Here is a 26,278-nt window from a genome sequence, read left to right on the forward strand (position 1 = left end):
TCGGTTTGTCTTAGTCCGTCAATTCTCTTCTTGTCATACCCCTTGAATATATGTATTGTATTAAGCGCTGCGTAAATTGCAAGAGCTATATAAATAAAAAATAATAATAATAATAGTTTATTAATCAAATGCTTTCTTTGTGAGATGACATACTGTATACTAGAAGTCAGACATTACGCTTTTTGAAGGACTTTCTAATGATCAAGTTAATTACTATATCCCCATCCACTACCCATACATTAGTTGGCATTCACCAACGAGCTTTATCCTGCCTGATGTTTCTGAATTCACCTTTGCTAGGGGGTTTATTTTCTAAAGCAGGGGGTTTGTAGGCGAGCTATAATTACAACTCTCCATTACAGATAAAGAAGAGTCGGGCCCAAAGGACTTCTCTTAAAACAAAGGCTGAGCAGCCCTTCCAAGACCAAGAAAGCTCTTCTTGGCCATAAATAAAGTCAAGCTGAACATTTGAATTCAACTCTTGTGAAACCTCGCGCTTTAGTGAATAGAACCCTAATTTACTTTGGATATGTTGTAGACAGTGGTTCAGTGGTATGCTCAGTAGTAGCTCAAATGTTGCTGTACCTACTTATTTTATTTGTTACATTGCATTTGTTGTGACATTAATGTAACTCCCCCATACCATATTATATACAAGTTATGGGTTATAATTATCACGTTTCCTAAAGGTTGATGACTTCCAACCATAATTCTTTCACGTGTGTTCAACAATTCTGTTGCTGAAGGCTAGAAGACTAAGGGGCAATACATATAAGTCATACATTATTCAATTGGCAATACCTTGGTATACGGGCTAATTGCTTTTTCATCTGCCGTCACCGCCTTTGGTTCTATATACTTACCTGTCAGAAGAATAGGCAGAAAAAGCATCTAAGACAAATGCTGATGGCTCTTAACAGCTAGAGGTCCTGAAATATTTGACCCAGATTTTTAACGGTCTGCAATAAAAAAAATGGTATTCACTCCAATACCACAGAAATGTGCGTGCCTCAGTTTATAAATGTCACTGAATTATATATATATATATATATATATATATATATATATATATATATATATATGTTTTAAGCTAATGCAGTTAGTAAATAATAGATCATCTTCTACACCCAGGTTAAGGACACATAGCTTTAATTCATCTACGGGAAATTGCGCAATACAGAATGTTCTTAATTCTTCAGTAAAGGACATGCCTGTTTTCTTTTTATAGAATTTTAGTTCCCCCCCTCAAACATTGTAAACATCACTTTTACTAAAGAGAGTTAATAAAAAAAGGAATGTTATGACCAACTGTGTTTAACGATTACGAAGCAATGGCAGAATCCAACTCACGTGTTGTAAACCACATTTATAGCAGAAACATTCTGCCGAATGCGCCGTGTTTGGTGTCTGCAGGGCTGCCCTCTGGGGAGGGTGAGGTAGACCTAAAGACCATGACCTGCGGCCATCACAAGTAAAATATTATAATCTCAAGATTATCTAACAGCTACCGCCCATGTAAATTGCATGTTAAGTATAATCAATTATTAAGGAGGAACTGTCATATTCCACATTAAAGCTCAATAATGTTAGAACAAGAACAATAACAGGGATATATAGAGCATAGTAATATAATATTCAGGAACAGACCGGAGATTATTATTTATTGTTTTATATAGCGCCATCAAATTCCATAGCGCTGTACAATGGGTAGATAGGACATAACAAGTAGTATGTAACATAACAATTTGACTTACAGAGACAACAGGTGAGGAGGGCCCTGCTCAAACAAGCTTACGGATGGAAATCGACCCTAGCACATACATGACACACATACATGTCATATGTATCTAGCAGGTAACTAGTCAGGGTATCCAACTGGCAACTGGCTTGACCTTTTAAAAGAATTATAAATACCGTCCATCTGCCGGTAATCCTATCTGGGAGACGGCTCCAGGTGTCTACTAACCTTGTTTTAAAAAAGCCCTCAGTTCAAACCTTCAGTTTCATGAACTGTTGTTCTTCTCCTTTGTAATATTATATTAATATTATTTTCCCCTCTTAAATGTGTTTTTTAAAGTCTCTATCATGTTTTGTATCTCTTTTCCTATAACGTTATCAAACCAGCCCGCCATGTTGACATGCACTTTTGCTGATCATTTATTGAGTATTTGCTTCTGCTCACCTACACTTCCTCTTCTGAAGGCCGAGGTTTTTCTCTGTCATCCACTGGCGAAAAAAAGACCACGGAGTCCCCAATCTTCATCTTCTGGGACCGCATTCCCAACAAGGGTATATAAGTCCCTTCCTTCCCTCCCAAGCTAAGGGAGAGCTAAATCTGTCTTCAATGGGGTAGTGGCCAAAAGGCACAACAGACAAAAGTGCCTCAGACATTTTTCCTCCCTGTTTCATTTATCATGGATATGGACAAATGGTTATTGTTATAGAGTTCTGATACTTTTTTTAAAAAAAATAAACAAGACTAAGAACACTAAACTATGAACACTTTTTTTGTAAGTACATAAGTGGACGAGGTGGTAAGAAAAACAAAAATCAATGAAAGATTATATTTTATTATATGTAAATGATCTGTGCATTAAACATATTGGTTTGCTGTAATGATAACAAATGTATAATGTGCCTTTATTATACAAACATTAGCACAATGATAAATTATTTGTAGAAACAAACTGCTTCCTCGGGTCATATGCAATTTCCGTTGTTCTCCGGAAAAAGGAGATGGATCCTGTAAGGGAAATGCAATAGTCAGTACTCAACAATATGTTTAACATAAATACAATACGTTTAATAAAGGTTCCAGTGCAACTCAAATCCCACCAGGGCTGGACTGGGAAAGGGAGGCAGCAGTGGCACTTCAAGTCCAGTGGCCCCTAAATTATGTATTCCAAGATGTATTTTTTTTAAACATTCTTACCATTTTTGTGCTCGAATGCTGCATCTAAATCATTTCCAATGCCAGGGAACAGGAACTCAATAGGTTTGGGGAAACCATTATCCATCACCTGCTGTTTTTCATCATAGCTATGAAATTAAGTAAAAAAAAACAAAAAAAAAACCAATGTGTAATTTGCTCACTTATTGGATGCTAGAACAGGGCAACCAGATGTTAACGTCTACTTCAGAGTTCCGTCTCACCTTCATAGGTTGAGATGAATTGTCTACACCAGACCTAGAGTTTCTAGCATTCTATGTATGCTATGTTTCTACCCCCCCCCCTGCATGCACTTGCTTGTTACCATAGGGAAGAACTTCATGGTGGTCCTCTCTACCATCTCCAAAGACATCCACCTAGGTTTCATTATTCTTCATGCATTGATTCTTCCCGATATAATTATATTGATTACTAATTCATTGTGCAAAGTATTGTTTCATTTGTAGTGACATTTACTACTAATAAATGCTTATTCCAGACCTACCTCCAACATAGGTCTCCAGCGAAAAAGTATGTTTTCCCAGCTTGTGTTAAATGGACTGCAGCATCGACCTTTGTTATAGATACCGGGAAGCCAAGTTCTGAGATATCTCTGGCACGTTCGTTCAGCACAGCAAATGTATCCACAGTCCAGAATTTCCTCCCTAGATGTCATTTATTTAAAAAAAAAGATACTGTTAAAAATTCTAAAACACAAAAGTATTTCTTGACATTTCAAAATACAGTAAAAAATCTTGTGTCTATAGTTAAATCACTGCAGCATAATGTCCTTGGTACTGACATTCAATAAGTAATGTTTCTAATCTCTCATCATATACAGGCCAGTGTGAAACAACAAGAAATAAAGACTTTTGGAGAAGATATTGAGATGCAGGACAAGTCTCAAGGTTCTAGTTCAGGTGAGTGGTTCCTGTTGGACTTTAGCACCCATCCCCATCACAGGTGCTCCATTAATGGTGTCCAGAGAAATCTATAAATTGCAGGATATATGTAATAGGATTTTGGTGTAGTGGTGAGCTAAGCATAATTTGGCCATATAATGTGAGTAAAAAGTTTTTAAGTAGCCTTACTAAAAACTATAGTTTAAACTTGCTTGATGTGAGTGCGCTGATCCCAGGGCCGGCCCAAGGCAAAATGCCGCCTGGTGCGAATTTTAAAATGCTGCCCCCCCCCTTATCTACCCTTCCTCCCCCCCCCCTGCCGCCCCCCCCATTATCTACCCTTCCTCTCCCTCCCTCCCTATTATCTACCCTTACCCCCCCTTGTACTTACCTTTCAGCAGTCCTGCGGCGAGTCTCCCTGTTCGGTCTCGGTGCCGGCTTGTAATGCTGCGCGCCGGAAATGAGGTAATCTTCCGGCACTCAGCATTTTAAAAAAAAAACAAAAAACAGGGCTTGGGGCAGCAAAGTGCCGCCCCTTCAAAAGTGCCGCCTGGAGCGGTTGCCCCACTCGGCTCCATTGTCGGGCCGGCCCTGGTTGATCCCTATTTGGTCTTCAGCATCACCCTATTATAATTAATGCTAGTTCAGGTGAGCGCTTCCCTTTTGGACTTGTTATGTAATAACAGATATATAAGATATGATAAAGGGTTACAAATCATATTACAATTATCAACTTCAATGCATGACATAAAGATGTGCTGCTATAAAGGTACACTTACCACTAAATATGTAAAGGGTGCCATTTCTTGGGTAGTTATAGGCAGCATCGATTGTATCTGGAAGATCTTTCCAAATAGAATTTATTAAAAATGCTCTTGATTCAGCAACGTTGGGATGGTAGTACCGCACTGACCTATAAATACAATGATATTTTATTAATGTTATAACAAAACTGAAAATGTCAGTGTCTGAGAAAAACTAGAGAATCAGATATTTCATTTAACACAGTAAAAAGTATTTATCCAGTGAAGGCTGTAAAGCTCCAGATTGCACTTTGCATGATGATGATGGCGGCTTTTACAAGATTGGTGAAATAATTTAAGGGAAATAAACGCATTTATATGCATCTTTAAAAAAAAATGTAATATTATATATTGAATTTATATTACATGTTATATAAATAGCGCTATGGCATTTGATGATGCTACATAAAACAATAAATAATAATAATAAATAATAATGTTAATATTGTATCCCTTGGGTCTTTTTGGTGCATAACTAAAATAACTAATAACTACTCAAATCGAAGTACTTATTGCTTGAAATAACTTTCCATACCTGTCTTTAAAAACAACTGTGCCGTTGTCCAAATGGGCTATTGCATCAACGGGGCTACATATTTTTGGCATGATGACATTTGAGCTTCTCGATCCTAAAAGAGAAATGTTGAGAATGGAGTGTGTGTGTGTTTCATTTCCAAGTCCAGACTTTCCAGTTACAGTAAAGTGACCGAGGAACTCTACCCAACACAAGCCAGGCAGATCTGTCAGCTGTATTTAAAGGCTTGCTCACTGCTTTGCTTCTGAGAAGTAGTAATTAGATTCTCATGTAATAACCGGCAATGATGTTCTTATGTGTACATCATGAAGCCACATTGTGTTTTGTTTGGAGCTATATTTGTATTACAGTTTCCTGGGTTTACAAAGGGAACAGAGATTTTAAACACACTTGGAGCCTGCAGATGTCTTCAGGCAGCGAGAAGATCGAGATAAAAGTTAAAAAAAAACCAAAAAACTGCATTTTTTGTTAATTGTTTAAACTCTGTGGTTACATTTATATCCACTAGACTAATACCCAAACGTACACTCTGATGAGGCATAAGGGCAGGCTGACCGCTATCGGCAGGGAATCACGCCCAGACAAATAGACTAGAACTGTCACTTAGTGGCCATATTCGGCGAAGCCTCGCCAGCTGCTGGTCAGTGTTGCCTAGGGGTTTTTTTTGTCAGCAGTCTAAATTTTGTTTGGACAGTCACAGCAGTAATGTGGTGATGACTGTCTCTCTAGAGTAAAATCCCATCAGGCCACGGCTATGGTCACAGCATATCCACACCGCAGTTCTTATGTCAAAGTGAGAAACATAGGATTGCTGGAGGTTATACCCAATATTGAAGGAACCTCTACCATACTTCTGATTAAAAACAAGTTCATAAAAAGCACTCATATTGAGTGAATGACATTTCACAGATAACTTGGTGGTCCTGCTTCAATGTCACTGGTGGTCCTGCTTCAATGTCACAGGATAAAATACAATTTCCAAATGTGTAAACACAGATGGTAGGTCTATGTTTCTCACAACTGAATATCCTGTATGTCTAGTACTAAGAAAGTGGATCGTCCCCCAAGACTCCTAGGTACCTAACATGAGACTCACAGGTGCCCAACATGAGACTCCTAGGTACCCAACATGATACTGCCAGGTTGATAAAACAAAATCATCTCCTCCGACTGTCTTGAACGTTTGTGCAAGTGATGGAGCACGAGGTCCATGTATCCGCTGGACAGAGGGTGTAGGGGAGGAGATGGGAAGTGGTGGGAGTTATTGAAGAGACAAGGGAATACAAAGGGAAAGAGACAGGGATAGAAGTTAAAACTGTACGTGTAAGTGGGAACAAGGGGCAAGCGACGAATAATGGAGGGCATAGCTATCTTTAACATCAATGGCAGGCGATAGAAAGGGGTGAGACTGGTCTGTATAGCTTTCCATTAGAACCCCCTAAAATCCACCTGGGATAAATTAAGAATAATGAATATGTAATCTGTTTTTAATAACAAGTTAGATTATTATATTATATAAGAATAAGTAGAAGTTACTCATCGTTATTTGCTGGCATGTGATTGTAACATTTTGCAATGGGTATTTACCATATAGCTGCTGTATTCCCAGGATGTCCTCAGCTGGAAGGGAATAGTCCTTTAAACTGACGTACTTGTAGAGCGGAAACATGAGGGCAGTAGGACTGTTGGAATGGTCTAGTCCCAGAGCGTGACCCAACTCATGCACAGCAACAGTAAATAAGCTGGACCCTAGATAAGAATCATAACAGTATCCTATATTAATCCTATATTTTACAGGATCTCATGCATGATCATTAAAATATAATATATATATATATATATATATATATATATATATATATATATATATATATACACATACATATACATACACACACCGGTATATATATTAGATACTTGTTAAACTGCCCTTTTCCCAGACTCTTGTTTGCAGTTTTATAAATTAAATAAACTGTCTTTACAGATTTAATGAATAAACTCTCCAGTTCAAAAATTTGGGGTCACTTAGAAATGTTTGTTTTCAAGAAAGGACCATTTTGTCCATTAAAATAACATGAAATGGATCATGGAAATGGATGAAATACAGCGCAAATGCAAATACAGCGCTAAACGATGTTTAGCTGGAAACTGATGATTTTTAATGTAATATCTTCATAGGCACCCTTTATCACTCCCATCACTCCTGTGTTACATTGTTCACTAATCCAAGTTTAAGTTCGAAAGGCTAACTGATCGTTAGAAAACCTTTAGCAATTATGTTGCAGCGAAAAAGAAATTAACAGCTAAGTGACCCCAAACTTTTGAATGGTAGTTTCTGTGTGTGTGTGTGTGTATATATATATATATATATATATATATATATACTGTCTGTCTGTATATATATATATATATTGTGCGTATATATATATATATATATATATATATATATATATATATATATTATGCATTTGTATTAGAAACCCGTTGTTTATACCTGGGGAAAAAAGTATTCTCAGGATCTGTATGATTATTCCGTCCCATTACATTATCTCTGCACTACTACTTGTTAAGCAGAAGTTGCTTGTTGGTAGTTTAAATTACTTATTTAATAGATTTAGTTATGATACGATCTGTGACAGCTCCCCTTCTACTATTTTAGAATCTGCATAACTATTCCTCCCCATTCAGAGAGCCTTAAATTGGAAAGTGAGATTATGGCAATTGATGTGCAAAGAAGTGAGTGCAAGTTTTGTTTGCTGAGATAAGCTAATCCTTTACTTTTAAGCCAAACATTCCCAAAATGATAGATAGAAAACCATAAACCTGAATTAAATGTAGTTTTAATTAATATATTTAATGGAGCTAATTTATGTGACAGTTCATTACATTTCATTTACAACTTACCGTCTGCGGTCATTGTCCATGTTTCATCTTCATCGAAATGGACATCTCCACCAATGTCCTTTCCAGGAGAGAAAGCGTGTGCTAATATACCAGAGCTTCCATCAAATGGGAAAAAGTCTCCGTGCTCTAAATTTTAAGGTCAATATTCTGTTATTCTCTTAGTTGTACATATGCTAAGTAACTATAGAAAGATGACTTTATTTGTGTTTACCTTGCGCACCAAAGACTATCATTATGTCAGCCGTTCCATCGTGGAGCTGAATGAAGTCTAGCGGGGTCACCTCACCCCAAACCTTCAAAGCGTTGCCAATGGCTTGCGTCACTTGTGCAGGTGGGAGATCAGGCGTGTAGTTAACAATTCTATACAATGCAAAACAGTTGAAACAAGGAACATTATCTTTTATTTATATAGAACCAACAATTTACGCAGTATTCAAGGGGTATGACAAGACGAGAATTGACAGACTAAGACAAACCGATATATTAGGTGGAGAGAGCCCGGCTCGCAAGCTTACAATCTTCAAAACTGTGAAACTTTCTACTGTATTCGGCGGAGTTACATGCACGGTGATAGGAGCAGTACAAGCTTACGAGTGCCACCAACTTAATATTTATCAGAAGGCCTGTAAAAATGGCTCAAAAACAATAATACACAGCATAGGTTCTACTTTCTCCTCCCAAAATAGGTGGCAACCCTACAGTTATAGGTTATGGGAACAAGCCCGATCAGGGCAGAATAAACCTCCCCCAAGACTCTGTAGGCACTCTGTACTGCAGGACCGAGAACACTATGGGCCTTTTCATTATTTATTATGGACTTAGGTATACAATATAAAAGACTTGAGTATAAAATGGATAAAATTGAGCAGAAGTTCAGTCACAATGGTCAGGGCTGGGTGGGAGTAAGCAGGGCTAACATTAAGTCCTGGACCTTTTCCTCCTGCGATTAACGTCTTGGCACAACTCTGGTCTACCAAATGGCCTGGAAACAATCCAGACTTAAGATTCTAAAGAGTATAAAAACTGCTGACTTAGAAACTATTTTCTGGTAGAACCCAACAAGGTTTTTTTTATCACCAAGTAAAAATAAATATCACAGAATTGGTCAAAAGCCATTGTTTCCAATTCAGCCAATTCTGTTGGCTGAACTCAACAGAAACCTAAAAGATTATTAGTGTTTCCTTCACTCATTAACATCGTAACTGCATGGAGGCAAAGCATCATGGTAGATGTAGTTCTGTTCCAGCTATGGTTCTAACTAGTGGCTACCATTGCTATAAATATTACTACATCAAATATTTAAAAATGAGTATTTTTCAAATTTTTATAGTCAATATTTTTAAATCTCAATATTCTATTGTCAGTAGCAATGTTTTGCTTAGTTTTTTTTGTATTGGGTGGTGTAAATCTATTCAAACATGATACTGTACAAGCGAAGCAAGAACTTTTATGTTTTTATTTTTGAATATTTTTTATAGCCTGGTCTTAAAATAAAACAACCAGTATCCTTCCTGGGATAATCTGTGCAAAGAGTCAAAATAACATATCAAGAAATAGAAGTTGGCCAGGACGACCCTTATTTAGCATTCCTTAGTCAAATTACCCAACCAAATGTGTGTTTACTTAACGCCACACAGGCACCTTTCCTATGACGAATAATACAAAAAAAAAATTATTTATATATTTATTTTGTTTCCTACAAGTGATTTCCGTGCTGAGCTATGTATACGTTATTTTTCTTGTCTTGGGTGTGAATTTGACGAGATGTTACAGAGATCCAGCAGACAGGGGAAGGAGGAATGTCAGGCCTCCTTATCTCTCGCTGACTGCACAACGCGTTCTGATTCATTCCAGAAATGTGCAGACACAAAGACTCCCGGTGTAACATGTATACGTTAGAAGAGGTGTATCCTCATGTCAGCTATTAAACTGGGAACACAGTGTGCAATCAGCTGGAGACAAGGAGACTGCATTCAATGACTAGTCATGTCATTATTCTTTACATTAATATATTAACCCCCCACCCCCAGTCCCCACATGTGTAGCATACGTCTATATGAAGCACTCTAGACCCACTTTGCTCTTGGGTTGGAACTGTTCTTTCTAATTGGTTCAACCAGACAGGTCAACACCAGAACCCTGCCATTAGCTAAAAGTATGTTGTTGTACATTATATATATATACACACACGTGCAAATGTAGGTGATGTTATACCACATATTGCAGGGTAGAAGAAAATGTTTATTTACAACTAAAAGTATGACATCCCTTTTGAACCTCTGCTTTATCTATAGTTGGGCCTGTTGTTATACCTGCTTTTGTAGAACACAACTCTCATGACTTTCGTCATCACTATGGCTTCATGGGAGTCCACAAAAAAGCTCACGTGTCCTCCATTTTTATTATTGGAGTTGCGACATATGTCCCTTACAGCTTTGAGATCTCAAGGCCATTGACCTCCACTTGATCTTCTCTACAACCAAATCAGCCTTTCCCAGGCAGTCCTTTCCTTTGCTTTGTGAAATTATGATTAAAATAAATAGCTTGGACAATTCTCCTTTATGTATACGTCACGTGGAATAACTCATTTATAACAGCCCCGCAAGCACATATATAATCTATATAATACTGCACTATTATAATAGACACACAACCATACATCCCCTCTGCATTATTATTATTTTATATATAGTGCCATTATATTCTTTAGCGCTGTACATTACCTGTATGTTATAATATTTGAAGGCCATGTTATTGTCTTATGGATAACTTTGTATTGCGCCACATCAGGAACCCCGCATCTAGGCTGGTGCATCAGATTTAAGGTTTGAACGTTAAGTTTTCCAGTAACCGTCAAACCAAAGAAGTGCTGCATTGCCTGCAGCTGATTTTCAATGGATCCAGTACTTCTCTTGCTTTGGGGAAGCGTGTAGAATTTATTCAGATATACCTATGCATTAAAAAGTAAAAAGTAAAGCAAATAGGAAAATATATCAGAAAATACAGAGAATTTTTCGAAAAAGAACATATTCTGCTTTTAAATGTATCATTTTCAATGGTTTCAGAAGAATCTGTCCATTTTTTTAAACTTTTACGAACAAAGTTAAGTATTTTTAAGGTATCGTCTTAGCAGATTCTGTTGATATTTTGTCAAAATGTAAAGTAAGGTCGGAAACTTTTGGCCGCGGAAGATAAGAATAAAAGAATGCCTAAATTGCAACAAAAAAACAAGAAATGTTCATTTTTTCCTAATTTTCTTTTGTGCAATACAATGCAGACATTTTTGTTTAATTTTGACCCGAATATTAATAATTTTACTCACCTTTGCAAACTGAAGATCATGATCGGACGCCGACCTTGAGTCATATTTATTTTGATCTGATATGGGAAAGCAGTTTGCGAAGCTGCATAACAGAAAGCATAGAAAGCCAGCCTTCATCTGCAACATGTTCATGTCTGCAACGGAATTCATCTTTTCTGTGCAATACAATGACCCTCTCACTTTTATAGTCTCATAAATGCAGTGTCAATTCCCTATCAGAATAAAACATTTACAATGCAATATCCCACAAATAATTACTAACCATTTTTGCAAGGGTTACACAATTACATTTCCTTCACCCTTTCGATAAGAAAGATAACAGTTTTATTTCTGTCTTATTGCTCATATTTCTTCAATGAAAAAGTGATACTGTTTAATTTTATACTACAATCTCAGCCCCCAAAAATGTGCAAAATTTACAAAATCACTAAGCTTTGCAAAACCTTAATGACTTGAGGTAATTCAAAGAAAATGGAATATATATATGGCACTGTACCATGCAACAAATCCCGCTGCAAACTTTGCCAACATATATGTGACAGTAACACAGCCAGTCACAATAACAAAACATACACCATCAAAGATTCTTACTCATGTACATCGGCAAACGTGGTATACATGATACAATGCTCTGCATGTGACAAAGGGTGCTACATTGGAGAAACGGGGCTTAAACTGCACCTTAGAATGAACCTACACCGAAGCTCCATCAAAAACCATGAGGAAGAAAAATATTGCACCCCGGTAGGACATCATTTCACACAGAACAATCACTCCATCCAAAACCTAAAAATGAAAGTACTCAAAGGAAATTTCAGAGACTCTCAGGAAAGAAAAACATTTGAGATGAAAATGATTACACATTTTAACACCATAAAAGAGGGACTTAATGTGGATTCTGGTTTCCTTACACACTACCAGAACTTCATATGAACTTCATCTAGTCATCCAATGTCTAATTGCTGTTATCTTTGATGTTTTACTGTGGTTATTGGTTTCCCTAAGTTTATTTGTTCTATCCCTGGGTTATCTCTCTACCTCTCTGCATTTCTCACCTCCAGACCTATTATTTACGACACCCCACTCAACCCCCCCCCCCTTATACCATCACTTGTTTTAAAGTTGTAACCTCTATCATGTTGATTAGTATTGCTTCAGACCTGATGAAGGGAGGATAACTCTCGAAAGCTTGTCTTTTTAATATTATGTTAGTCCAATAAAAAAGGTATCACCGCATACTCTGCAATACTCTATTTTTTGACATCGTGTCTACTGGACTAATATGGCTTCACCCTTTTACATTATATATATATATATATATATATATATATATTATATATATATATATATATATATATTGTGACAAAAGGTGTGGTAAAGTGATAGATGGCAGGTATATTAGACCAGCCTTGGTCAATAGTAGCCTGCTTTAACCCCTTGATGACAATTGCCGGTCCGGGCACGTCACCGAAAATCGTGACGATTATGACAATTGACGTGCCAGGACCGGCACGTCTTTAAACGGGTGAAAAAATCGATCCGTGATCGATTTTTTCACTCAAACGGTGTTGCTCTAATGCCTCGACATCGAGGCATTGAGCAACACCAAAAAAAACATTCCCGGCCCCCCCCCCGATCGCTCCTAGGAGCAAATAAAAAAACATGTTTGAAAGACTGCACGTCTGCAAAAAACGGGTTTAGGAAGCGATCGCGAGTCGCTTCCTTTGCTTAGCTGGTGTTGCTAAGATGCCTCAGTATCGAGGCATCTTTGCAACACCTGTTTAGCAAAGGAAGCGACTCGCGATCGCTTCCTAAATGCTCAACTTACCTTCCCGGTGCCGGCGTCTTCGAAACACATGCGGTGTTTCAAGATGGCGGCGCCTGCTGTCATCATCGGGGGGGGGGGTGTGTTGCTGGATGTCATGGACATCCAGTGAATAACACCCCTAGTGGTCAGATCACTCATAAGAGTGATCATGATTTGATAAATCAAAGGCAATGTTTTCTAAACATTGCCTTTGACCAGTATTGGATCTGCCTCCCTCCTTCACTTGCTTCTAGTGAGGGAGAGAGACAGATCAGTGTGTTTTTAGGTATTCTCAATAATATATATATATATTGATCCAAAGGCTCTTATAAGAGCCACCCATTTAATATTAACCCCTTCATTGCCATTGATCACTGCATAAACAGTGATCTTGCATAGTGGCAATTGTTTTTGGGGTTCTTTTTTTTACATTTTTTTTTACTTTTTTTTTTTTTTGTACTTTTTTTTTAGGGTTTTTTTAATTTTTTTTATTAGAGCCATTAACCCTTTCCTTCCCCACTATTTTTGCTGCAATTGTTGCCATGCAGCGGTATACGGCTGAGGAGGCATGTTCCAAATTTGGCCCTTTTGCCCCCAAACAATCTGACAAACCCATGCATGTGGGGTATCAATGTACTCAGGAGATGTTGCTGAACACATATCGGGTTGTTGTGTGACAGCAACAACATACCAGGAGCTGTAATTTTACACCTGAAGTACAAAGTATGTTTAAAAAACAGCAAAAACAATTACTATCACAAACTTTGACAAGGGTTGGTGGTAGGATTAGTGCATGGAAAGGGTTAAACTATCAGCATCTAAAATACCCTGGGGTGTCTAGTTTTCAAAAATATATGGTTTGGTGGGGTAAATTTAATTTGCTGGCTTCAAAGATGCCCCAAATACCACATGGAGACAGAATTACCAGATTCAGAGAAAAATGGTTTTGAAATAGCAAAACGCTACTTGTACTTATTGCCCCATAACGTGTAGAAGAAAGCAAAAAAACATAAAAACATTGGGTATTTCTAAACTCGGGACAAATAGTAGAATCTATTTAGCAGGTTTTTTCAGTAGTTTTTTATGATGAATAAAAGATTTTTCAAATAAAAGTGAGAAATTTTTTTTTTTTTTCAATTCTTCGTCATATTTTATTATTTTTATTATAGAAAATTACATCATATATAAAAAATTATGGTGTCTGAAGAAAGCCCTTCTTGTCCTGAAAAAAACAATATATAACTTGTGTGGGTTTAGTAAATGGGTTAAGAGAAAATTACAGCTAAACACAAACACCGCAGAAACGATAAAACAGCCATTGTCACGAAGGGTACAAAAAATAGAATCAGCCTTTGTCACGAAGGGGTTAAAATATGTCCCAGGGAAATATGTTGTTTGTTTACAAACTGCACTACTGGCAGTTTGCAAAACATGGTAAGGTTCCCTGGGGCGGAGCATCTGGAAGAGCAGGGTGGGCCAGTGCTCCAACAGCACTAATTGCTGTTTTGATCCAGTCCAGAGCCTGTATTCTGGACAGGAGCTCCACAGGTGTGGACTAAGTAACAGCTCACCTGTGGCTGATTAGTTAGCAGGCAGAAGGTTAAAGGGATTGAGCCTGATTCAGAGAGAGAGACCAGTGTTATTCCAGCTGGGAGAGCTGATGAACTGAGGAGTGGTTTCTCTCTTAAAACCGGTTTGATGATAACTTGTGACTGGATAGAAGGTGAATGTTTGGAGCTGTTTTTTACTAAGCAAGTGCTCAAACAAAGACTGTTATCCTGTGCTACTTATAAACTGCTGCTGTTTATTCCTTTAAAATAAACATTGAAGCTGAGCTGGATGTGTCCTGGACTTCATTTACCCTAGAAGACTGTGGTTACAGCCAAGATCCTTGACAAAAATCCCAAGGAAAAGGGAGGCCTGTCACAATATATATATATATATATATATATATATATATATATATATATATATATATATTTAGACCCAGGGCTTGTGGCAGGCTCCCCAGCTAAATGGACTATTTAGAACAGCTAAAAGTTTCTGCTGGTGAATGCGGTGAAAAACATACATTCATTTACGCTGTTTATAAGTCTTGGAATAAATATATATAATTTATTTGGGCTTAAAATTGCTTAGTAAAAAAAATAGTCTTCTACTAGTTCAGAATCTGCATTGAACATAAATGTATCCGTCTTGTTTATTTTTCCTTTTTTTTTTATTTTTTTTTTTTTTTTTATTTTTATTTTTTTTACAGTTTCCTTTTCTCACCATACATTCACCACACGATTAACAGGTTTAGCTACAAACAGAATAACCACAGTATCCTCTGGTTGCATTTCTGAGTAGGAAGTGTTTGGTTTACTAGCCTGACCCTTACAAGAGAAGATGATCTGTTGTCATTTTGATTCCATTTGGAAATGTGTTCCATAGATTACCAGCACATTGCATTATATTGTTTTTATTTATTACTTAAAAATTACTTGTCTTCAAGTAAAAGGGTATAGTCACCTATTTCGTCCATATGGTCTTCTGATGATCTTTGTCTGTCCCTGGTCTAATCCCTACCTACCACTACCTACCATGTCTCAAGAGCTGTCCCTATCCTTTGAAAATCCCTGCGTTAAGTAAATCACCTTCTCTTATTAGTTTCTAGTGCTTAAAGAGATCTCTTAAACTCTACTTCATCAGGGAAGCCTATTAACTGATAGATTAACCCCTGCTTCCAACATACTGCTACCTGCTTTCCTAGTCTCACCCTTGCGGACTGGTGTCTACAACTATACCCTCTTACTTCACGGTAACCCCCTAAGGCTGAGGACACATGGGGGTAGGTTTGAGTTTGCGAGGGACACTGATGGATTCAGGGTGACCAGAAAACCCCATCTGCACTAACCAGCCTCCCATGGACTAGCTGGCCATGGAGGCTCTACATGGCCAGAAACGCTCCATGCGCCTGACCGGGACCTAGCCGCAAATCCATGGAACTGTATGGAGTATACATTTGGCCTATGTATGCCGGTGAGTATCACTTCACATAGTTTCTCAGTGAATGCTACAATAAGAATCCTTGGAACCTGCGCTCACCGATTAATTAGTGCACCTACAAGATACCTATTCTATTTTTACGGATTTTGTGTCACAATTAATAATTTGACAAACCGTGCTTATTATCTCATTTCATTTATTTATACTGTATATCATAAGCAGATTCTGTAGTGTTTTTGCAATAATGGGATAGCGAAAACAATTAACATAAAAAATAGCATTTTAACATCAAACAGGACAATATACGGAACTGACAATAACATTAACACACATTGGAACGTACTGGTACATAAGGAGGAAAGGGACCTGCTCTTGGGAGCTTACAACCTGATTGAGGAGGAATGTAACAGAAGACTGCTTGGGTGAGCAGATCTCTGGGTGAGGAGATCTCGAAAGTGAGGAGGACGGGTGGTTTCTTTAGCGTTGGGGGTTGAGGTGTTAGGAGTCTAGGTTGTATACTTGTCTGTGAGGCGGCAACAGGCGCCAGGAAGGTAAGTGGAGTCTGGTATGCAGGATAGACGGATCTGGTACACAAGAGGTTAATCAGTGTACTGTAGGATACCCGGGTCTGGTACACAAGAAGTCAATCAACGTATGCAGAATAGTTGGGTCTGGTACACAAGGAGCCAATCAACGTATGCAGGATAGCCGGGTCTGGTACACAAGAGGTTAATCAACGAATAAGCAGGAAGGAACAGAGGTCTACACGGCACAATAACTGAGCACTGACTGATGCTCAGTGCTCAGTTTTTGAATACCCCGCTAGTGAACACCACGCCCCTTGGGCGTGACATCACTCGAGCGCGTTCCACGCTGTTTGTGTCGGGAAACGTATAAAGTTTTGTGAGGGCGTGCGCCTAGCAGGGGTTGAGATGGCTGTGGAGGAGGAAGCATCAGACACGATGCGGGACCTGGCGTTTGGAACAAGCGGGTACTCCGGTGAGTAATTGATTCTACACAATCATACATTAATAAAAGCAGAGAAAAAACAGGTGATCTGGGTTACATTTAATCGTTCTGTCCCACATACTTTCCAAATTTAACACTTTTGTAAATAAATGCAGCATTAGAAACATCATTCTTACAAGCCAGACAAGCCAGAAGTGGATATAGAGGCAAAAGGTGAGCATTATTGACCTTATTTGCATGCGCCTACCCAGAATGCCTTGTGGCTGTGGCAGCACCATGAGATTTCTGTGGGAAAAACAAGCCTTCTGGCATGTCTGGTGTCTGATGATGAGTTAATACTTCTACTACCCCCTTAATTACTTCATGTATTTTCTGGAAAAAGTGGAACGGCACCTTCAAAATGCCAATTAGCTTTTTTAAGAATGTAGATAATGTTTTCAGAAAACATGGCAGGTTTATCGAAATTAATGTTATTTTCTGTGCCAGTCAGAAGAGATCAGCAGCTCCTGCTAAAGAGATCAGCTAGCTAAAGTTCTGTACCTCCTCTGCTTTTTTAACACTTACAAATAAATGCAGCATCGGGGACATCATTCCTAGCATTATAGAATGTCCATACCCTTCCCAGAAAGAAATCTTCTGTCATCTAAATATTACCTTATTCCTCTGATTTCTTCAGGGAATGCTTAATTGTCAGGTGACTCAGAAGGCGGCATGGATTGGTTGTTTCCATAAAAAGGTCAAGGGCTTTCCATAAAAAGGGAATTAATTTTTTGTGTTAGATCATCTCTATTGTTGTGGAGAAATCAAATAAAAGACAACTTGGGGAAGCTTATGGTTCTGCTCTCAAAGCGGGGAGTTCCATCATTTTTTGTTACCCATGTAGGCAAAAAAGGGGAAAATTACCAAGTATACCTCACAGCAATGTAAATAGTTCTTTTAAATATTTTTTTACGTGTAAGATTGATCATAGAGCCAGTGGTCTATCCTGGTCTTGGTCTTGGCCCTATGGCTGTGTAATCAGGGGCAGGTTGCGGTATTGGGTGATCAGGGCTCCTTGGCATACCCCTGCTCCAATGGACAGTTGGGGAGATTTCTGATCTTCCTTGTAACCGGTCCATATATACTATGGAGCACCTTGTCTACGCGTTACAGCCTCCTTAGTGGCTTTCCTTGAATATGTTGTCTAGTTTACCATCTACTACTCCATAGGAAAAAATTGCACATATGAGTTTGTTACATATACAACATGCCGCGGATTTGTTTTAACTTGAGATTCTGATGCATACTTATAATTGATTTTGTTTTCAGAATGTAATAACATACCTTTCCCCCTGCTTCATATTTACATCTCCGCAATCAAACAGTATATTTAACCGTCTGCTTTGTATGCAAATAAAATGTCATGTGGCTACTACTCATGATGAATCAGAGCCATAACCTTAGTGAAAGCACATTCTTTTTTTAAAGATTGTAGATAATTCACCGTATCAGCTTTCAAATGAGAACATTTAATATAGCTATATAGGTAAAACATTGGTGACTAATAGACTCGGTGGCACCTCAGAGAATATTATTTTGTATTTATAAAAGGAACTGGTAAAAAAATTATACAGTGCAAAAACATAAATCTCTTGAAAACCTGAAGAGCATTGGGCCCTGAAGGGGTTAAAGGGGCAGTAATGTATATTTTTATAATGGATCATTGAGCTCATGGTCCATGTCTGCCCCAAATCGGAGCAGCGTTACCATGAGGAACATTACTTGGATAACTTTAGAAAAAGTCATTAAAAAAATGTAACAAATGAAAAATCAAAGGGATTGGAAAAATAACGCGGTATGTTTAATGATAGCATGTCTTAAAACTACAAAAGTACCCTGAAAAATGTATTTTGTCCCCTATGTTGGCTTCCTCTTACCTTGCAATTGTAAAAAGGTTAGGAAGGTGTTGCTTCTAATACAGCATTTTCCAGAGTTGAGAGCAGATTTCGGGAAGATTTTGGCAGAATCGAGGAGGAGATACCCGGAACAAATCCTAACATTTTGTTAACTAGGCATTTGGGTTGGAAACAGTAATCACAAGATTTCAGACGGCACCAACAGTAATTACATTTCCAAATCATATCACTAGAAAAATAATCTGATGCAGAAACTAAATGTATTAAAATACTGCATTTTATTGCACAGATAATGTCCTATTGTGATGGATGATCTATATGATACAGACATCACCACAATAAAGCTTGTACAGAGGATGATGTTATTGATGATGACATTAGTTACTTAGTAATAATGGCTGACCGTACTCGATTAGCAATAATAACTGGTCACATAGTCAATGGAGAACAACAAAAGCCTACCTCAAGGTCAGTAGGAGGCATTTCCGTAGCACCTCCTATATGACCAAGTGTTACCTGACACAGGTAAACTCCGCAAGTCTATAAAAAAAGCAGGAGTCTCCTGCAGCCAGAAAGTGTATTTCTGGTAATTGTATGCTTCTTAAGGTCATTCGTAGTTTTCATTTCTAATGCAACTAAATATATGTCTTTGTATTCATTTTTCTGTTTAAACTGTAAGTTTTAATGACCCTTTTAGATATATTGCTTTAACGTTTAGATGTTTAAGGAATGTATATCCCGCTATGTTACAACTGTCTGTGAATTTTATTATCCATATATTCAACCAATCAGCCTTTTAAAATAATATTATCGTAATGGCACGATTAGTTTTGCTGCATATGGTTCATAGTTCATGCTCAGATTGGTTGCCAGACGATTCTGTACCGCTGTTACAATAGATGGTGAAAATTAACAATAATATGAAAAGTTACACTATTTGGCAACACCATGAACACACATTAAGGCATAACGGTACATAACGGTACAGAAGGAGAAGACGACCCTGTTCTTGCAAGCATAGCATCTATTAGGAGATCGAAGGTCATTATATTTTTATTATATATCATTATTTTATTATTTTTCATTATTATTATTTATTGTTTTATATAGTGCCATCAAATTCCGTAGCGCTGAACTTTACTATTAAAGGTTCACATCATTCCTAAAGTCCTGGCATTATTACAGCCCTCGAGGTCTGTGTTAGAGGACTGCACTGGGAGGCGCGGGCGGTCTTGCTGGGGCTGCGGGCGGGAGCGGGCGGTCAGGCACTGTACCTGCGGGTCCCGGTAATCCCGCGCAGTCCCGCAAGGCTGCCTTCTTGCTGCTCCCTTACAGTATCTCCTAGCTTGCTCCGCCCAGGAACAAAACCGAGTCACGTGATGTGAAGTCACTTCCTGTGACTCCGCCTTGTTCCTGGGCGGAGCAAGAGAAGAGACGCCATGAGGGAACAACTCGAGGGCAGCCGCGCGGGACTGCGCGGGAAATCAGGTAAGGAGGCGGGCATGATTGGCCACAAATGTGGCGGGAGCGGGCGGGATTGGCCACAAATGTGGCGGGAGTGGGCGGGAGCGGCACACCCACATTGTGGGAGCGGGCGGGAGCGGGATTAAAAACCGCGGGAGCGGGCGGGAGCGGGATTAAAAAAGTAGTCCCGCGCAGGGCTCTAGTCTGTGTTTATACCAGCGGTGCTCTGTGAACACTGACCATAAGAGGACTTTCAGTCCATCCAAACCAACAAGTAAAAACTAAGTTCATTTTGCTCGTTAATGAACCATTTCTTCCTTTTAAAGAAACATTAAAGCTGTTATTTTCCTAGATTCTATATTATAGTGATACAAACTAAATAAATCAGTGTAATGATGTTTACGAGTTAAAATATGAACTATATCCATGAATTAAAAATCCGCTGTATGTGTGTAGCATGGGGAAAGATATCGTAACTTCCAGTTCCCAGGATATCAACAGTTATTTGGCAAATTGGGAAAATGCTTGGTAGCCGCTGGCAGATCTACAGACGGCCATTTGGGCCTGTATGTTACATATCTGCAACGTTACAGGTATGTGTAACATTGTAGCACATAGGCATTATGGCTATAATAATCTGTTATGTACTGTTGATTTAATTCTCCTTTAGTTTTATAATTTCTGATGACTTTAAACATGAAACAAGTGACTCACTAGTGACTAACAGTCACTAAGATAAGGTGGGTGCCGCATGTCAAAACACCGATTTCTCTTAACGGTGGTCATGAGAAAACATTGTGAAAGACTCTGAATCACAAAACTATACATTATTATTATATAATAATTATGGAGGGCAATATTGGATTTAGATTTTAAGTGAACGTACTTGTTTACTGGTTTGGAAAATATTGATATAGAATAAATGTTCTTTTACAATTATTTTCCAGCCACCATCTCTTGGAGACCAGCATGTTAAGAGTTTGGTTGTGATATTAAATCTCAGCTACATTTACGAGAACTGAAGGCCACATAATCTAAAGCTTTGTTAATGTTTCCTTGGCCATGGTAGGAATATTGTGGTCTACCCGAAATAATAATGGGATCCTTCTCTTAACTGCATATCTTTAGAAACTGTTTCTAACTCTAGAGTTCTACTAGAAAATAAATTAATTATAACAAAAAAAGCTGTCAAGAACCCAACACTTATTTGTTTAACTATTGGTTTCATTGTTTACACCACAACTATATTTTGCATCCTACTAATTATTCATGAAATATATCTGTCATATCTTTATATATGAAAATAAATATTTATATACATGTATATTTAATTCTTGTGGGCAATATATTTATTGCTTAGTAAGTATCAGACATTGCTTTACTTTATTTTAAGTAAATTAGGTGCAGTACAAAAATAAAAATATATATAAATCCAGTTTTGCTTCTTCTTCATACTACTTTGACACCTGCCATTTTTTTTTCTGTGTTTAGTCTTGACTTCTGTGTCTTCTATCCTACATTAGAGAAGGAAAAATGTAAAAAGAGGTTACCCAACTGTCGCCATCGAAACCATTAGTATAATTAATTTATTTACACTACCTATGGTCTTACAAAGGCTGCCTGCCCAACCGCCAACAATCCTTCAATCCTGGAGCGTTCCCAGCTATGCCTGTGACTGCGGTCACTCAGCTTTTGGTAGTTACTCGGTGCTCCTGCTTGCTTCTCACTCGGTCACTGATGTTCCCTGAACAGAAAGCTGCATGTGTAGCTCTTGCCATGGTTTTCCTTAATGTTGTTGGGTTATTTGTTCTTCTATCATCCTACCGGAATTCAGCCTGCCATATAAAAAATTAGCCAAAGAAACGGCACAAAGAATCTCAAGTCTTATCCATCCCAAAACACATAGGGAATAGACAGGAACAAAACAGGAGGTCATGGTCCAAAACCACAGGGTCCGAGGCCTATCCCACACAATGCCTGATTCCAAGGCATCTGTGTCATTGGCAAAGGGAATGGCTGCGGGTATGGCAGCTGATCTGCGGGCCTCTGGAAGGCTTCGATATCAGGTATGGGGGAGTATTTTTTAGCCGCACACCGTCCTACCCAGTTACCCTCCATATCCTGACATCTTTTGTTTAGCCACAACTGCTGCAGCCAGGCTCAACCCCTCTTAAATCATATATGGAGCTGGAATTGGAAGCCTACAAAGAATATACCTTGGACACCCAGTCATTCTATCAGATATCAGGAATTAAACGGTCATGCACTTCACTTGCTACTCAGATTGGAGGACAACAGGAACAGTGAAGCACCGTTCGTTTGCTTCACCGGCTCTTGGAAAAATAGAGCATGACTACACCGTGTAAGTGAAGGGCTCCTTTCCTACATCATATTCCATGAATACGCTGCCAGGGCAAGGTAGAACTTCTATTCACAAAACTGAACCTAGGACCACTTAAGGGCTCTTCTTCAATGGATCTACTTGCACATTACTTATTTCACATTATTGAAAGGGTAAATGTTATCACAAAAGAGAGGTGCTATTTCAAAAATTGCTTGCTATTGAAACCTCAAAGGCACAAAGTCGTTTATTGAAGTGGTTTTAGGAATGATTTATGTTTTCCTTCCCTGTCCCCAGTCAGCTTTATTTACCGAGAACATCTGCATGTCCACGACCCCTGCTTTGCTGGCTCTGTCAGATGCCCATTGCCAGTTAGTTACCACATTGGAATTTGTGACCAATGTTTTACCTCCTTGTTACTTCCTTTCGCAGACTTCTGGCAAGGTCATCTTTTTTTCTAAGACTTTTTTCTACATCTTGTCCTTTTTAGGAGATTTTTTAACATAGCAACCTCACATTTATTTATATCTTTGGTGCAAAATAAAATCTATTTATCCAGATCCAAAATAGCATTGTCTCTCACAGGTGAGACAATATTATATATATATATATATATATATATATCTTGTGGCAAGATGGCCCGATTAAAACAAGAAACTCCGAACACCAGCAGGATAATAGCAAAATGTGGTTTATTGCAGCTTTCTATAAGGTCCACCGTGTTGCACTTCACAGTATAAATAAACAAACAAAAACAAATCCTACAACATCTTGGAGACTACCTATACAAGATCCTTATCTCACTAACTAACCGGCCAGCTAACCCAGTCCCAGTCATGAAAGTAGTAGCAGAACAACACTGGTTCTTTGGACCATACCTTTTTTTTAATAAAGTCTGAGGGCCTCTGGCTTGACTGCCTCTCTCCCTGTTTTCAGACAACTAATGCCTCTAACGACTGCCCTTTAACCCCTTAAGGACTGAGCTCATTTTTTCTTTTTGTACCCTTTGGGACCGAGGCTGTTTTAATACTTTTGTGGTGCTTGTGTTCAGCTGTAATTTTCTCCTCACCCATTTAGTGTTCCCACATAAGTTATATATTGTTTTTTTCAGGTCACGATGGGCTTTCTTCAGATACCATTATTTTGATCATATCATCTTATTTACTATAAAAAAAATAAAAAAAAAACATGGTGAAAAATTGAAAAAAAACACATTTTATAACTTTTATTTGAAAAATATTTTACTCACCTAAAAAAGCAAGTAAAAAAACTAGCTAAATAGATTCTACTACTTGTCCTGAGTTTAGAAATACCCAATGTTTTTATGTTTTTTTTGCTGTTTTTTGTAAGTTATAGGGCAATAAGTACAAGCAGCATTTTATGATTTCCAAACCTTTTTTAACAAATCTGGTCAGTCTGCCTCCATCTCCTCTTTGGAACATCTTTGAAGCCGGTTAACTCAATTTAACCCCGTCAAACCATATATTTTTGAAACTAGACACCCCAGGGTATTTCAAATACTGTTATTTTAACCCTTTCCATGCACCCATTATACAACCACACTTTGTCAAACTTTGTAATAGTCATTTTTTTTATTTATTTTTTTCACACAAATTGTACTTTAGTTATAGATATACAGGTGCTGGTATATGTCACTGTCAAACAACACCCCAATGTGTGTTCAGGAACATCTCCTGAGTGCAGTGATACCCCACATGCATGGGTTTGTCGTGTTGTTTGAGATTTAAAATGCCACATTTGGGAAGTGCGCTTTTTTTCTCCATTTTGGTCAGTCTGTACCTATGCCCTATCTTTGAACTCGGCCACTCCAATTTACCCCATCAGCCATTTTTTTTTTTTTTATATTAGACACCCCTTGGGTATTTGAAGTGCTTTTATTTTAACTCTTTGTTGATATTTTTGAGAAAGTTTAGCACTTGCTCAAAATAATAAACTTAATTTTTTTATTTTATTATTTATTTTAATACTTTTTTTTATATATTTTTTACACATTTTGTATTCAACCTGCAAGTGGAGCCAGAGTTCTCTAGAGGGTCTGAAGACCATCTAGCGAACTTTTACAACTTGATTATTTTTTTACAGGGCGGCCGCCATCTTGCTGATGGCGAAGATCACCGGCAGCCAGAGGTAAGTCTTTGGTGTCGCTGGATGCCTCCTGATCGAGGCATTCCAGCGACACCATTTAAGTTTAGGAGGTGATCTTTGATACAATGTATGGCGGCTGTTGACGCCCCGGGGAGGGGCCAGACATGTACAATAATATATAATTTGAAACACTGGTAAAAATAATGTATGTTTAAACACTCATCTACAGACACCAGACAAGCCAGAAAGCTTGGTTTTCCCTCAGAAACCACAAGGGATTCTGGGTAGGCACATGCAAATAAGGTAACAATTATCACCTTTTCCTCTATATGCAATTTAAGTGGAAGGGTTTTCCATCACCTTTACCTACCATAACTTATGTATTCTAAAGAGAATAGATTCAACCTTCCTACCTCAAGTGCTTCGTTCAATAGGCTTTTCAAGTGGGGAGTTTCAGAGTGTGCTTCCTGTGCCAGGGTATCTTCCTCAGTGTGAGTAATAGCAGTTTATTTATGATTAATGTGATTGATTATACCTGAGTTGGGATTGCCAATAGTGATCCTTTTTATGCGATGAGTGTGTGGTATGTTTATGAACTGTTGTCTGGTGAATAAAAGTCATTGTAGTTGCCAGGATTCGAATCCGCAAGGGGTGACCCCAATGGATGTCAAGTCCATTGCCTTTACTACTCGGCCACGATTACCTTACGATACAACATGTTGATGATGCAACAATGTACACCTTTCCCTATTCACCAGCTGTCTCAAGCGGGGTTTCAGGGATTGTATTTCTAGCTAATATAACAAGCAGTGGTGTCGCTACAGGGGGGCAAGGGGGGGCAATTGCCCCCCCTAGGTTATTCCTTGCCTCCCCTGTTGCCCCCCCGGCATGGTGCCGCCGCTAGCAGTCCCAGTCAGGTGCTAACGATGGCACCATGCCGTCACTAGCACTATCTTACCTTGATGGAGGTCTGTAGACCTCCATCACCACCTACCCCGGCGATCTGCCCCTCACACAGAAGGGCATCACCGGGGCCACCCGATCTGCCCGGTGACGTCTCGCGCAATGACGCGATGACGTCACCGCGCAACTTTATTAACAACTGACAATTGTCAGTTAAAGAGGTATGGGGGCATGCTGCTTAGATGCCTGTATCTCAGGCATCTAAGCAGCTACATACCCCCAACATATACCATTGGAAAGGTAATCGCCTCAAAAAAAGAATAAAAAATATTAAGTTAAAAAAAATAAAAATTTAAAACAAATGATTTGGGGGTCTCTAAAGGCAGATAAAAAAAGATCAAAATTGCCTA

At 38.4% G+C, this 26,278-nt stretch overlaps 1 protein-coding gene across 1 annotated transcript; it reads right to left on the minus strand.

The window, feature by feature from the left end:
- Positions 1-783: 783 nt before the first annotated feature.
- Positions 784-15,541, minus strand: LOC149288824 (collagenase 3-like). The gene is made up of 10 exons (XM_089491171.1): positions 15,479-15,541; positions 10,797-11,023; positions 8,285-8,433; positions 8,074-8,199; positions 6,757-6,918; positions 5,170-5,263; positions 4,611-4,744; positions 3,435-3,594; positions 2,933-3,039; positions 784-863 (listed from the first exon to the last, which is right to left on the minus strand). The coding sequence occupies exons 1-10, from the start codon at positions 15,539-15,541 to the stop codon at positions 784-786; spliced, it is 1,302 nt and encodes a 433-aa protein (XP_089347297.1).
- Positions 15,542-26,278: the final 10,737 nt, after the last annotated feature.

This window comes from Sceloporus occidentalis, unplaced genomic scaffold (genome assembly GCF_023333645.1).
Source record: "Sceloporus occidentalis isolate IW3139 unplaced genomic scaffold, rSceOcc1.0.p SCAF_49, whole genome shotgun sequence".
Lineage (NCBI taxonomy): Eukaryota > Metazoa > Chordata > Lepidosauria > Squamata > Phrynosomatidae > Sceloporus > Sceloporus occidentalis.